The sequence below is a fragment of the Sorex araneus genome, chromosome 6, assembly GCF_027595985.1.
Source record: "Sorex araneus isolate mSorAra2 chromosome 6, mSorAra2.pri, whole genome shotgun sequence".
Classification (NCBI taxonomy): domain Eukaryota; kingdom Metazoa; phylum Chordata; class Mammalia; order Eulipotyphla; family Soricidae; genus Sorex; species Sorex araneus.
In genome coordinates this window covers 165,414,284-165,428,812 of record NC_073307.1, presented here as the reverse complement: position 1 = coordinate 165,428,812, position 14,529 = coordinate 165,414,284, and the positions used below count along the sequence as shown (strand labels likewise).

General features: G+C 60.5%; 1 protein-coding gene across 2 annotated transcripts; it reads right to left on the bottom strand.

Annotated features, from left to right (window-relative positions):
* Positions 1-234: 234 nt before the first annotated feature.
* On the bottom strand, positions 235-13,824 carry ANKRD13D (ankyrin repeat domain 13D). Of its 2 annotated transcripts, XM_055144028.1 has the most exons (15): positions 13,550-13,823; positions 12,939-13,074; positions 12,712-12,836; positions 12,259-12,304; positions 12,030-12,173; positions 11,753-11,942; positions 3,181-3,247; positions 2,817-2,898; positions 2,596-2,657; positions 2,386-2,516; positions 1,399-1,556; positions 1,197-1,304; positions 955-1,124; positions 781-872; positions 235-600 (listed from the first exon to the last, which is right to left on the bottom strand). In XM_055144028.1, the coding sequence occupies exons 1-15, from the start codon at positions 13,637-13,639 to the stop codon at positions 387-389; spliced, it is 1,815 nt and encodes a 604-aa protein (XP_055000003.1). In that variant the 5' UTR covers positions 13,640-13,823; the 3' UTR covers positions 235-386. The 2 variants fall into 2 exon arrangements, with proteins under 2 accessions (XP_055000003.1, XP_055000002.1); XM_055144027.1 differs by having other exon boundaries at positions 955-1,304; positions 13,550-13,824.
* Between the last annotated feature and the right edge of the window lie 705 nt (positions 13,825-14,529).

Genomic DNA, 14,529 nt, shown 5'->3' with positions numbered 1-14,529 from the left:
CTGGCCAGCATCAGCCCCCCCCACCCCTGCGACCAGGCCAGGTGGCAGGAGGGAGCTGGGGCTCCCTCCGTGGCTCAGGGCCCGGACGTTGATGGGAAGGGCACGACTTGCGACTTGCGGTGACACATTTTACCCTCAGGGTAAACAGGGTGGGCTGGGGGTCCCCCTTTACAGTGGAGGAAACGGGCGCTGAGGCATTGACCACGGCCCCCGCGCCCCATGGAGCACACGGCGTGCTGCTGAAGGTCTCTTTATTTCCATCTGCGTCTCCACCGCAAGCCCGTCCTGGGCTCCAGGCCCCAACCTCCGCCGCAGTTTATAAATAAATAAGTTACAAAGGCAGGTGGGGCTACTGGGCGGCCTTCCCCAGGGCCGCTGCTCAGTGCTCAGTGCTCGGTGAGTGATAGCCGCAGGATTCGCTGTAAGTCCTCCTCCTCCTGCTGCCCCCGCCGCTCCCGCTCCTCCTGCTCCCGAGAAGACAACTCCAGGGCCAGGCGAAGCTGCTCCTCGAAGCTTGGGGGGGCCGGGGCCGGGGGCGTCCTCTGTGGGGACCCCGGGGCCCTGGGCTCTGTGGACATTCGCAGGCTTTCCTGGAGGGCCCTTCCGGGTGCGAGCGAGGGAGAAAGCAGAGACAGGTGAGGCGGGGCGGGGACTGGGCTGGGCTGGGAGACAGGGAGGAGAAGGAGGTCTGCCCCACCCCCGCACCCCCACCCCCGCTCCCGGGCTGAGAGGCCCGGACCTGGCGCCCGGGCAGGGTGCGCCGGAAGCAGAGGGGCTCACCGCTCCAGCTGCAGCTGCTCCTCGTACGCCGCGGGCCGCGGTGCGGGGTGGGTGCCAGGCCGGGTGTTGGTCAGCGCCTCCCAGACGGTCACCTGTGGCGGCCAGATCCCAGGACTGTCACCTCAGCCACCCCCGGCGGTGGGGGTCCGGGCTGGCCCGCGGCCCACGGCCCACCTGCTCGGCCTCGGTGCCCGCCTCGAGCAGGCTCTGCTGGATGGCGAACTGCAGCAGGTCGTCGTCCTCGTCCCGCGGCGGCTCGCTGCGCCCCGCGCCCAGCACGCTGTAGCCCTCGGGCACCTCGAACACGGCGGGGTCCACCTCGCAGGGGAACAGGCTCCCCGCGCCTGGCAGAGGGGCCCAGGCCTCAGCGGGGGGGGGGCCCTGCGGGTGGCCCGGCCGCCCCCCTCCCCGGGTACCTGTGGGCGCGGAACCGGCCGGCGTGCACACGGAGCTCAGCGGCTCGTCGCAGCCGCACAGGTTGCTGAAGGTGATGCGTGCGTTGAGCACGTGGAAGAGGGGGATCTCTGCGGGGGATGGCCTTGCCTGAATGCCCTGCACCCCCACGCCCCCGCAGGCTGCAGCCCCAGTCCCCGGGCGAGGCTCCCCGGCCACCCTCACCGATCTTGACTGGGAAGCCGGGTGGGAGGCGCAGCGTGATGAAGTCGCGCAGCTTGGCGAAGTGAGCGTTGCTGATGGCCATGAGGTCGATGATGGGCGTCACCTGGTCCCCCAGGGAGAGCGGGTGCTCCTCACTCAGCCACAGCGTGGCCTTGAACCTGCCCCCGGGAGCACCAAGGACCCCCGGTGAGGCCACCCCACGCCAGACACTGGTGTCCAATAGCACCTGGGGGCAAATCCCAGTCTGCCCACTGGCTGGCTGAGTCTGCACAAGGTCAAGGGCCAGGGCGTGCCCCTAGGAAGCCTGATGGAAGCGGGCATCGGACCTGGGCCAGGGCGAGGCAGCACATCTTATCTCGGAGAAGATGCTTGCTTGGGCCCCAAAGCAGGAGGTAGCAGAAATGGGGGCCCTTCCCCCTTGGCCACAAGCCGGCCCCCAGAAGACACCAGACTCAACAGAATACCATCAGCTGCCATCCATCCCTCTATCCATATATCCATCCATCCATTCACCCATTGATCCATCCACGCAGACACCCATCCCTCCATCCATATAGACACATGGCACCCATCCACATATCCATCACTGATCCAGCCACGCAGAGACATCTGTCATCCATCTGTATATCTACCCGCCCACATACCCATCCACCCACATACCCATCCACCCACATACCTATCTATCCATATATCCATCTACCCATCCACACAACCACCCACCAGTCCGTCCGTCCATCCGTCTGTCCATCCATCCTTCCATCCATCCATCCATCCATCCATCCATCCATCCATCCATCCATCCATCTATCCATCCTTCCATCCATCCACAGATCACCACGGCCGAGTGACCACCTTTGGGACAAACCCAGGGTAGATACGGCTGACCTAGCTCTTGTCCCCAGGAGCTGAGCCTAGCGGGAAGTGGGTGGGTGGATGGGTGGGTGGGTGGATGGGTGGGTGGGTGCCCCATCTCTGCTCGGCGCTCACCTCTGCACTTTTCGGGACATCTCGATGGGGCGGCCAATATTGCGTGACTCCAGGCTGAAGTTGGGGTCGAAGTACTCGTCCGGGGAAATGGCCGTGGGGTTGGTGGGGCTGGCCGCCTGCTGCACAGAAGCCTGGGGTGCCCCAGATGGGGCTTAGCGCCTGGCCCGAGCCCGCCTGGCCGCGCCCTCCGGTCCCCCAGCCCTGGCTCACCCCATTGTGGGAGGAGTGCTGCTGGGCGATGCCGAGGAAGGACTGGAACGGAGTCTTGCCCCCTACGGAGAAGGCGAGCCCCTGAGTGCCTCTGGGCCGCTCCCCCAGAGGGCGCCATCAGGTGGGAGCCGGGGGGGGGGGGGGGCCCCCAGCCCATCCCAGTCACGCTGCCCCGGGGCCCCCGGGGTGGGTGGGCTGCAGGCAGGCGCACCTGGGTTTACCTTTGCTCCTCGACTTGTCCTGGTCAGAGAGGTGCTCCGTGCGCGTGCGTGTCACCAGCTCCACGTTGGTGGCGCTATAGACCTGGGGAGCAGGGGCCATTGAGGGGGAGCTGGGGCCAGAGATGGAGCCGAGGTCACCCAGGAGCAGTGAAGGAGGCGGGCGTGGACCCCGGGAGGCTCTGGCTAGGGGAAAGGGCTCATTTCTCTGTGGTGCCGGCGGGGGGCCCTGCTAGGGGGACCCCAGGCTCCACTGAGCTCCCGGGGCTGCCCTGGCTGTGTCCCTGGGGCGGGTGTCCCTCTGGGGGAAATGGAGGAGCAGCGGGCCCAGGTCTTGCCCCCAGCCCCCACCACTAGGCTCTCCTGCCTTGGCCTCGTAGCCGCTAACGGTTTCCATCTTCTCCGACCGCCAGCCCCAGATACCACACTTGTTCCTGAAAAAGACCAAACGGGAGGACGTGAGGAGCCACGTCCCTGACCCTGGACAAAGGCTTCACATCCCAAGAGCCTTCGGGTTAGCCTCCGGGAGGGCACCGGACACCTGGACGCTGGACACGCCGGCGAGAACCAGGGACTGAAAGGTCCGGAGGAATCAGCAGCGCCGTGGCCAGCTGTGGTCGCGGTGCTGGGGCTGGTTTTCAAATGTCCTTCACAGGCCAGAGAGAGCACAGCAAGGCAGGCGCTTGCCTTGCGCAGAGAAATCTGGGTTCAATTCCCAGCACCCCACTTGGTCCCCTAAGCCCTGCCAGAAGTATGTGCTAGGAGTAAGCTCTGAGCATTGGTGGGAATGGCCCCCAAGGCAAAAAAAAAAAAGAAGAAAAAGGAAAGAAAGAGAAAGAAAGAAAGAAAGAAAGAAAGAAAGAAAGAAAGAAAGAAAGAAAGAAAGAAAGAAAGAAAGAAAGGAGCTGGAGCGATAGCACAGTGGTAGGGCGTTTGCCTTGCACGCGGCCGACCCGGGTTCGAATCCCAGCATCCCATATGGTCCCCTGAGCACCGCCAGGAGTAATTCCTGAGTGCAGAACCAGGAGTAACCCCTGTGCATCGCCGGGTGTGACGCAAAAAGCAAAAAAAAAAAAAAAAAAAGAAAGAAAGAAAGAATGAAAGAAAGAAAGAAATCCCAGTGCAGGTGATGTGCGAAGCGTTTCCGGTGAGGCGCCGCCCGGAGCAGGCAGGAGTCTGCGTGGGAAAGAGCTGAACGATGTCAGCAAGTGCTGACGCTTACACACTGGCCTCTCTTCTTTCATATGTGCTTAACATTGTTCACATTTAAGTCTTAAAAGCGCTCTGATCGCATCCCGGTAGTCGGAGACTTCAGTGCTCTGCTCTCAGTCACGGATCACACGGGCGCACAAAGATCAACAAGGAAACTGAGGGCTTGTGTCCCCGCACAGCCCAGCCCGAAGAGACAGCCCGGGAACACGCCCTCAACAACAGAACACACATTCTTCTCAGGGACACACGGGGCATTCTCCAGGACACACCTGCCGTCGGCCACTGCGGAACCCTCAGTGGAAGACAAAGGTCAGAAACCACGCAACGGGTCTTCTCCCGTGGAGTGAGATTAGAAATCAAAAACAGAAGGAAAGTTCTGGGAAACAGGAGTGAGTGGGAAGTAACCGCACGGAGCGGGCGGCGGGGCAGACATGAAGTCAAGGGGAGGACAGTGCTTCCGAGAGCAGGAAGATATGACAATCCAGGCCGGAGTGACGCTGCAGCGGGGAAGGCGCTGGCCTTGTACACAGCTAGCCGGGTTCGATCCCCGGCACCCCATAAGGTCCCTGGAGCCCCGTCAGGAGTCAGTCCTGAGCACAGAGCCAGGAGTCAGTCCTGAGTACTGCTGGGTGTGGCCCATCCCCTACCCAGCCCCCTCAAAAAGCTACAGTCTATCCAAGTGCAGGGGAAATACTGAAGAGTAGCTCTGAAAGGGAAAGTCACTGTAGCAAGTAACTATGTTAAGGTTTTAGGGCCAGACAGCTGGGGAAGGGGCTCGCCTTGCACGCAGCCAACTCTGATTCGGTCCCTAGCACCACACATGGTTCCCTGAGCACCACCCCGAGAGATCTCTGAGCACAGAGCCAGGAGAAAGCCCTGAGCACCACTGAATGTGGCCAAAACCAAAACCAAACCCAAAAGAAGGTAGCAGGGCCGAGGCTGCGGAAATGGCTCGAGGGCTGGAGTGCGGAAATGGCACCCCACGTATTGCTGGGAAAGGCCCCAGACTGCTTGGGAGACCCCCCCTAGAAGTTAAGGCACCAGAAAAGAGCAAAATAAATCCATAAGCAAATGTAAAGAAGGAAACAATAAATATTAAAGTGTATCACTGTCACTGTATCAGTGTCATCCATTGCTCATTGATTTGCTCGAGCAGGCACCAGTAACGTCTCCATTGAGAGACTTGTTGTTACTGTTTTTGGCATATCGAATACGCCACAGGGAGCTTGCCAGGCTCTGCCATGCGGGCGAGACACTCTCGGTAGCTTGCCGGGCTCTCCGAGAGGGGCGGAGGAATCGAACCCAGGTCGGCCGCATGCAAGGCAAACGCCCTACCCACTGCGCCATCGCTCCAGCCCAAATATTAAAGTGAAAACGAATTTAAAAAAATGGGTCCAGAGTGGTAGTGTGGCAGGTAGGGTGCTCGCCTTACACTCGACCAACCCGGGTTCGATCCTTGGCACTCCCTGTGGCCCTCTGAGCCCCGCAAGGAGTGATTCCTGAGTGCAGAGCCAGGAGCCCTGAGCCCTGCTGTTGTGGCCCCCAAATTAAAAAAAATAGAAAATAAAAAGATATAGGGAAAATAAATGAAACCAAAAGCTGGGGAGGGGGGATCAAAATTATATTTGGGGCTGGAGAAAGAGCAGAGAAGGTAAGGCACTTGCCTTACACGCCTCCGACATGGGCTCAATCCCTGGAGTAACACCAGGAGTAATTACTGAGTGCAGAATCAGGAGGAAGCCCTAAGCACTGTCGAGTGTGACCCAAAAACTGAAAAAAAGAAAAGAAAAACACTTTGGGGACTGGAGCGATAGCACAGCGGGGAGGGCGTTTGCCTTGCACGCAGCCGACCGGGGTTCGATTCCCAGCATTCCATATGGTCCCCTGAGCACCGCCAGGAGTAATTCCTGAGTGCAGAGCCAGGAGTAACCCCTGAGCATCGCCGGGTATGACTTAAAAAGGAAAAAAAAAAGGGAAGAAAAAAAATACACTTTTAAGTGAACTGACCAAGAAAAAGGAAGATTCAGATTTCTAGAATCAGAAACAAAAGCGGGACCAAAAGAGGGCTACTGACATCACAGAAATGAAAAGGTTTATAAAGGAAGACAATGAACAACTGTCCCAAACAAATGAGATCATTGAGATGAGATGGACAAGTCCAGAGAGACACTAGCTCAAGAAGAAACGGGACCTCCCCCAGGCTGAACCCCGGGCCAGGCACCCAGCATGAAAGGCTTTGAAGACCCAAAAGAAGAAGAAAGAAGAGGCTGGGAATAGCACAAAGGACAGGAACTTGTGCCTGGTCAGGGGACGGCCCAAATTCAATGCCTGGCATGGTCCCGAGTCCCCTGGGACGCCCCCTCCCCCACCACACACACACAAGAATGAAAAGAAGAAACTTGGGGGTGGGGGTGGGGGGGAGGTTTACTGTGGTTCTTGGTGGTGGGATATGTGCACTGGTGAAGGGATGGGTGTTCAAGCATTGTATGACTGAGACTTAAGCCTGAAAGCTTTGTAACTTTCCACGTGGTCATTCAATAAAATAAATTAATTTAAAAAAAAGAATAAAAAGAAGAAACAGGGGCTGGGGCGATAGCACAGTGGGTAGGGCATTTGCCTTGCATGTGGCTGACTGGGTTCTATCCTCAGCATCCCATATGGTCCCCTGAGCACCGCCAGGAGTTAATTCCTGAGTGCAAAGCCAGGAGTAACTCCTGTGCATTGCCGGGTGTGAACCCCCCCACCAAAAAAAAAGAAGAAACAGAAACCCAAATAGAAATAATGGGAATAGATTTGTAGAAAGTGCAGAGATTGAATAAGCAATTTAGAAAAGACCCACACAGTCTTGGGGAAAGAGGACAGCAGGGAGGAGGCTTGCCTTGTGCACGGCACACCTGGGTTCAATACCCCACATCCTATATGGTCCCGAGTTCACCAGGAGTGACCCGGTGACCCCCGAGTGTAGAGCCAGAAGCAAGACCTGAGCATTGCCAGGTGTGACCCCAAAACACAAAAACGAAACCAATGAAAATCTCAGGCCCAGATGCTTCGCCAGTGGATCCTGCCAAATATTAAAAGAATTGATACAGATTAACCACAAAACTCTTGCACAATACAGATGAGAAGGTGACAAAGCCTAACTCACACAAGGAGGTGTGGCCTAAAGGCCAAGACCAAAGACAAGAACACACGGACACACACACAGACACACACACTTGCGGAGCCCAAAGCTATCTGTGCTCAGAGCTTACTCCTGACTGTGCTCAGGGAACACTACTGGGTGGCCCAAGGGACTGTATGTGACGCCTGGGATTGAACCTGGGTCAGCTGTGTGCAAGGCAAGTGCCTACCCACTATACTCTCTCTCCAGCCTGCCACCAATACACTTTACAAATATGGACAGAAGCTCCTCAGTGGGCTGGAGCAGTAGCACAGTGGGTAGGGTGTTTGCCTTGCACGTGGCCAACCTGGGTTTGATTCTTCCTCCCCTCTCGGAGAGCCCGGCAAGCTACCCAGAGTATCCCACCCGCATGGCAGAGCCTGGCAAGCTACTTGTGGAGTATTCAATATGCCAAAAACAGTAACAAGTCTCACAATGAAGACATTCCTGGTGCCCGCTCGAGCAAATCGAGGAGCAACAGGATGACAGTGATACAGTGAAGCTCTTCAATAAAATAAATACAAGCTGACTGGCACCACTCCATTTAAAATGTATATACCATGACCAGGCCGACTTTATCCCAGGGATACAAGGTTGGTTCAACATGTGCAAATCAATGGACAGGGCACAGATCAACAGACCCAGAGTAAAAGGTATGTGATCCGACCACATCATGGAAAGAAGCATTTCACAAAACCCAGCCATTTTCTTGATACAAACAATGAATTGTGCTTCGTAGGGGACTTTCTTAGCCAGGCCCAGAGCGCTCAGAGCCAGCGTCAGGTTTAAGTGTGGGAGACGGATGCTTGCCCCAGCGCCGGGGCAACTGGGCAGGGAAGGCGAGAAAGGGCATCAGCGTGGTCAGGAAGGCAGATGAGACGCTGCCTGTGAACCACCCAGCCGGGCAGAGACAGCCCAGCGGCCCGTGCGGGCTTGTGGGAGGGAGGCTGGGTTCGGGAGTGGGCGCTGCCCGGCCCCCAGCACTACCAGGAGTGGCCCCGAGTACCGGGCCTGGAGTCACTGAGCACTGCTAGGTCCCCGAACAAAGCAAAGCTCTGGGCTTCCCTTAAAGATCTATTAGAAAAAACAATGTATCAAAAAAGTTGCTGAGGGCTGGAGCGATAGCACAGCCAGTAGGGCGTTTGCCTTTGCCTTGCACGCGGCTGACCCAGGTTCAAATCCCAGCATCCCATATGGTCCCCTGAGCACCGCCAGGGGTGATTCCTGAGTGCATGAGCCAGGAGTGACCCCTGTGCATTGCTAGGTGTGACCCAAAAAGCAAAAAAAAAAAAAAAAAAAAGTTGCTGAAATCAACATACAAAAATTTCAACTGGCGGGTGAGGTGGGAGCTAGAGAGACAGTACAGCGGGGAGCGTGCTCGTCCTACATGCGGCTGGCTGGATTGGGTCCAGGGTACCCCAGATGGTCCCCTGAGTACTGCCAGGAGCGATTCCTGAGTGCACAGCCAGGAGTAACCCCTGAGCAGCAACCGGTATGGGGCCCCCCTAAAAAAAAAAAACAAAGCTACTGGGCCAGAGAGACAGTGTGCTTGCCTTGAGTACGGCTGACCTGGGTTCGATCCCCAGCACGGCATCTGGTCCCCTGAACAGCACCAGGAACCATCACTGGGCACAGCCGGGTGTGGCCCCCAAATAAAACAAAAACTTTTAATTGAACATCTATAGATTTTTAACATACAATTAAAACACGTAATTAAGAAAATCTTATGAGTAAAATAACATCAAAAAAGAATAAAATGAACACAAGAAGGGCAAAATTTGGGGCCACAGCAATTGTATAGTGGGTAGGGCTCCTGCCTTGCTCGCAACTGACCCCAGATTTGATCCTGGACACCCCATCAAGTCCCCTGAGTCCATCAGGAGTGATCCCTGAGAGCAGAGCCAGGAGTAAGCCCTGAGCACCGCTGGGTATGACCTGACCCCCCCCCCCATTATTTTTTTAAATGCAAAAACTACATACTCTGGGGGCTGGAGTGATAGCACAGTGATAGCATAGGGCATTGGCCTTGCATGCATCCGACCCGGGTTCAAGTCCCAGTATCCCATAAGTCCTCTGAGCACCACCAAGGGTGATTCCTGAGTGTAGAGCCAGGAGTGACCTCTGTGCATCTCTGGGTGTGACCCAAAAAGGAGGGAAAAAAAAAGCAAAAAAACCTATATACTCTGCAAACCAAACCACCATCACTACTGAAAAAATTAAAGATCAGAACAGAAGGGGAACACCTCATGTTCATGGACCCAAACTTCACCATCAAGGTGGTTTTATACCCAGTGATCTGCAGAGTCCCTGCAAAGGCCCCCAGAACCATCTAACTTCTCTGCAGAAACTGACCAGCGGATGGGGCTGGAGCAACAGCACAGCAGGGAGGGCATGTGCCTTGCACACGACCCACCCAGGTTCAACCCCTGACCCCCCATATGGTACTCTGGGCCCTGCCACGAATGACCCCTTAGTGCAGAGTCAGGAGTAAGTTCTGAGCACCACCAGGTGTGGCCCAAGACAAACAAAACCAAGAAATTGACTGAAGAACTGGAATCCACATGATATGGTAAGAGATGCAGAATCATGCCCCCCCAAAAAGCCCCCAAAATTCCAAGAACAAAGAATTTCATTCTTCAAAAGAAGAACCTATGTTCCAATTTCAAAACAAAACGTACTCTTCACAGTGACAGTGATAAAGATGGCCCCGACAGAGACGCACGGGTCGATGGATCTGGCTCGAGAATGACCCATCCATCAATGGGCATGCAGTCTCTGCCCCTCAACGGGAAACACCAGCCTCTAGGCCACGTGATCGCCAACATCCTCCCGCAGGACACATCATTCATTCGTCAGGGATCCCAGGCTGACATGTGAGCGCTAAAACTCTTAGGTTTTCTGGAGGAAAACTGGGAGGAAACTTCGAGACTTTGGATTTGGTGCAATGATGTTAAAAGCACAAGCAGCAAACGGAAAAACTAGATCCAGGACTGGAGCGACAGCACAGCGGAAGGGGCGCTGCCATGCACACGGCCGACCGGGGTCTGATCCCCGACGGCCCACATGCTTCCCCAAGCCCTGCCTAGTGGCCGAGGGCAGAGCCCTGAGCTCCGCAGGGTCTGGCCCCACACAAACCAGAACAAAGCAACTGGATCCACTGGACTTCATCAAAATGAAGAACACGGCCTCCAGAGGAAAGTGAAAAAAAAAAATGAGGCTGGAGCGATAGGACAGCAGGGAGGGCACCTGCCTTGCATGTGGCAGACCCGGGTTCAATCCCCGGCATCCCATAAGGTCCCCTGAGCACTGCTGGGAGTAATTTTTGAGCACAGAGCCAGGAGGAACCCCTGAATGTTGTCAGGTGTGGTCCCCAAATAAAGTTAAGAGATAAGCCCCAGAGCTAGAGCAATAGCACAGCGGGTAGGGCCTTTGCCTTGCACGCGGCCGACCCGGGTTCGATTCCCAGCATCCCATATGGTCCCCTGAGCACCGCCAGGGGTAATTCCTGAGTGCAGAGCCAGGAGTAACCCCTGTGCATCGCCAGGTGTGACCCAAAAAGCGGAAAAAAAAAAAGGGATAAGCCCCAAATAGAGAAAGTATTTGCACGGCGTGTGAGCAGGAGGTCTCGGCGGCCTGACCGAGGCTATCGAAGGTGCTGCCCGCTCAGCAGCGGACCGGTGACCTGCTTGCTGCTTTTAACAGGCAGGGGATGTCAGGAGACGGTCTCCACAGGAGACGTACCAAGGGCCAAGGAGGTGCTGCTTAACAGCGTCAGGAGGGAGCTGCCAGTCAGAACAGGCCCTGTGGCGCCCCCACTGGTCCCCACTCCCCACTATGGAACCAAATGCTGAGAGTGGGGAGGGTCACTCCCGCCCCCTGACCTGACCCCGCAAGCCCCGCAACAGCCCCCAGCCGCGCCACACAAAGGAGGAAGCCACCCCACTGTCCCTCAGCAGAGCTGTGGGGCAAGGTGCGAAGTGGACAGAAAGTTCTGGAGTTGTCTAGGTTAGGGGAGGGGTTTCTGGGGAGTTGCTTTTTTTTTTTTTTTTTTTTTTTGCTTTTTCTGTGATGCACAGGGGTTACTCCTGGCTCTGCACTCAGGAATCACTCCTGGTGGTGCTCAGGGGACCATATGGGATGCTGGGAATCGAACCCTGGTTGGCAGCGTGCAAGGCAAACGCCCTACCTGCTGTGCTATGGCTCCAGCCCCCTGGGGGGTTGCTTTGTTCATGTGGGGAGAGAGTTTCTTTTTGAGGGGGCCAGCGGCCTAGGGCTGTTTCTGAAGGAGGAGCTGGAGCAGGGAGGTGACGCTCAGCCAGAAGTGCCTGCCAGGGGCAGGGCCACCCTCCAGGGCTGCCATCAGACCCCCAACCCCGAGCCCACACCCTCTTTCATGGGAAAACTCCTGACGTCGAAAAGTCAAAGCCTCCCCTCCCCCGGCTCCCCCCAAACCGTGACCTGCCCAGGAAGCCCCCACCGCGAGCCCCCATCTGAGCCCCTCTGGGCAGATCCTGGCCGCCCCCCCCCCCCCCCCCCGCGCTCCCAGGCCGGAGCGGGAGCCACTGACCTCTCGAAGGCCACGTGGCGGGTGTCCAGGTGGGTGGAGACGATGGGCGAGGTCAGGCGGCTGGCCACGTGCTCCTCACTGGGCCTCATGGCGGCCAGCAGGGCCTCGGGCTCGTGCAGCGCCAGTGCCAGCGTCTCCGTGTGCACCACCTGGCGGTCGTGGTCCACCTCCATCACCAGGGCACCCTCCTCTGCCGGGCGGGGGTGACAGTGGGTGCCGGGCCGCAGCCCCTCCCCCCAGCCCCCCCCAGGGCAGTGGGCGGGGCCGGGCGCCTCACCCTGGCCCTTGAAGATGAAGCTCCTGCGGCCACGCTGCCACGTCATGTGCTCGAAACCCAGCAGGCTGGTGTCCACGCGCAGGCTCTCGCCGCGCTTCCACACCCGGTACACGTCGCTGGGGCACATCTTGGACACCAGGGGCACTGCGGGAGGGGGAGGTCACGGGGGGCCCTCCCCAGGGGGCCCCCCTGCCCAGGCCCCCGGGGGAGCCGAGTGCGCCCCACTCACCCCAGCTGGTGAATTCCCACTTCATCTCCACGTAGAAATCGGGGGCCTGGGAGGGGGCAGAGGTGGTGGGCGGGGGCAGAGACCCCCTGGGCAAGACATGGCTCAGCTCTGCGCCCCACCCCCCAGCCCTGCAAACCCGGTCCAGGAAAGGGAGGGCCGAGGGGAGCCCTGGAAAGGTGCGGGGGCGGGCTGGGGGGCAGGTGGAAGCCCCGTGGTTGTCAGTGTCCCCCGGGCCACTAGCTGCTGTCCTGGGTGCCAGGGTCCTTGCAGGTGATGGGGGCCAGAGGGGGGTCTCCCTCCGCCCCCCACAATGCCCAGGGGCTGCTGGCATTTCAGGCGCGGTGACCTTCTTGTAGCCGAGGATTCCCAAAGCACCCCCCTCCCGCCTTGCCCCCAGGACCGGGTGCTCACAGGGACCCTCTAGCAGGCCCCCCGTACACATGCCCACTGCACCTGGCGGAGCTTGTTAAGCAGCTCGGGGATGCCGGCCAGCCGCTGCGTGGCCCTCTGGTAGTCCCGGTACTGGAGCACCAGCTGCACCATCTCGGGGTCCCCCGTGCTGACCGCCTCCTGAAGGACTGGGGGTCCCAGGTTGCTGAGGGGCGTCTCTCCAGGAGCCTCAGGCCTGGCCTCCGAGCCCTCCCCGGCGAGCCCGCGTCCAGCCCCTTCCGCTGCGGTACCTGCCCAGCCCTGGCAGCTCTCCTTGCCCACGTTGGCATTGTGTCGAAGCAGGACCCGCACTGACTCCAGGTTCCCCAGGGACACGGCCAGCTCCAGGGGTGTGCGGCCCCGGGGGTCCTCCTGCTCAATGTCGTGCTGGGGGAGACGTGGCCGTCAGCGCAGGGAGCCACGGAGGAAGGAGGGCGCAAGGCCAGGAGAGGGCAGCGGGCCCGTGTCCTGTGTCCAGGCAGGGGGCGGCGGGCGGGCGGGCGGGCCCTGCCCACTTCTCCCGTCCCCTGCCAGGGCGCTGCGGAGCTGGGGGAGGGGGTGGGCAGCTGCAGGTGTGTTTGGACGGGCGGGAGGTCAGGGCCGGGGGCTTGCGGGGCTCAGGGCCGGTGTGACGCGCCGTGGGAGCGGAATGCGGTGGCGTGACGGCAGGGATGCGGCCGGGCGGCAGGGATGCGGCCGGGCGAGGCCCTGCGCGGCGCGCCGAGGCCTGGGGTTCGGGCGCGGGGGGCGGCCGCCCCGGGCTGCGGCTGGGGGGGACGGGGGCGGCCAGGCCGGCGGGCCCGAGCCGGCCGCGGCGGGGCGGGGCGGGGCGGGGCGGGGCGGGGCCGCCCGGCGGCCTCACCTGGCGGCTGTGCAGCGCGGCCTCGAGTTCGCGGTGCCGGTTCGCCCAGACCAGCCGGTGCAGCGGGAAGGTGGGGCCCGGGCCGGCCATGCTGGGCCTCAGCGCCGCATCCCGGGAGGGAGGGCGGGCGCAGCGGGGGCGGCCCGGCCCCCCTGGGCTTCAGCTTGCCCGCGGCCCCCTCGCCTGGCGTCCGCGCCGCGCCCGGGAGGCGCCCCCCGCAGCCCCGCGGGCCCCTCGGCGGCAGCAGCGACAGCGGCGGCGGCGCGGGCAGGGGGCGGGGCTTCCCGGGGCGGGGCTTCCCGGGGCGGGGCCTGGCCGGGGGCGGGGCTTCGGGCCGCGCGCCCCCGACCTCCCGCCGCCATGGCAACCGCGGCCGGGCCGGCGCGCGCGCCGGGGGCGGGCGGGGGGCGCTGCCCGGGCGCCGTGGCAACCGCGCGCTCGGTGAGAGGCCGAACGCTGGGGCGGGGCCTGCGCCTCTCTCCGCCCGCCGCCTGCAGGGGGCGCCGCAGGTCCGGCGCAGACCCCCCCTTCCTTGCAAGTCCGGAAGGGGAAGACGGGGGTCCCGGGGCGGGGCGGCCGCGGGGGGCGGGGGCTGTGCCCCCCGGGCGCGGGTGCGCGTGCGCGTGCCTCTTCGACGCTTGAGGTCCCCGCGTGGCCGCTGCCGCCCTGCACACCCGCGGCGGTTCCTGCCCTGGCCCCGCGGGGACCGACGCTGGCTGTGTGTGCGCGGGAGAGGCGAGCCGGACCCCGCGTCCCTCCCGCCCGGCTGCCCCTAGGTGCTGACCGAGCTTGACACACAACTTTCCCTTAGTGGGGGTCTCGTCTGTGTGGGGCCGCACCGCCGCCTGGGCACCGTGATGCGCCCGTGAGGGTCCTTTGCAGAGGCTGCTCGCTGCTGCCAGTGCCAGAGAGGAAGGGGGTTTCGAAATCAGGGCCGGCCCTTCCCCCACGGGGAACTGGGGTGCAGCCTCGGCCGCCGA

Bases quoted from the DNA above. Each gene is read 5' to 3' on its own strand.
- ANKRD13D (XM_055144027.1), bottom strand. From the start codon at position 13,639: ATGGCCGGCCCGGGCCCCACCTTCCCGCTGCACCGGCTGGTCTGGGCG. The intron at 2,517-2,595 runs GTGAGCCAGGGC...GGGGCACCCCAG, and splicing joins AGCACTCCTCCCACAATGGG to GCTTCTGTGCAGCAGGCGGC. The intron at 873-954 runs GTGGGCCGTGGG...TGGCCGCCACAG, and splicing joins CGGGCACCGAGGCCGAGCAG to GTGACCGTCTGGGAGGCGCT.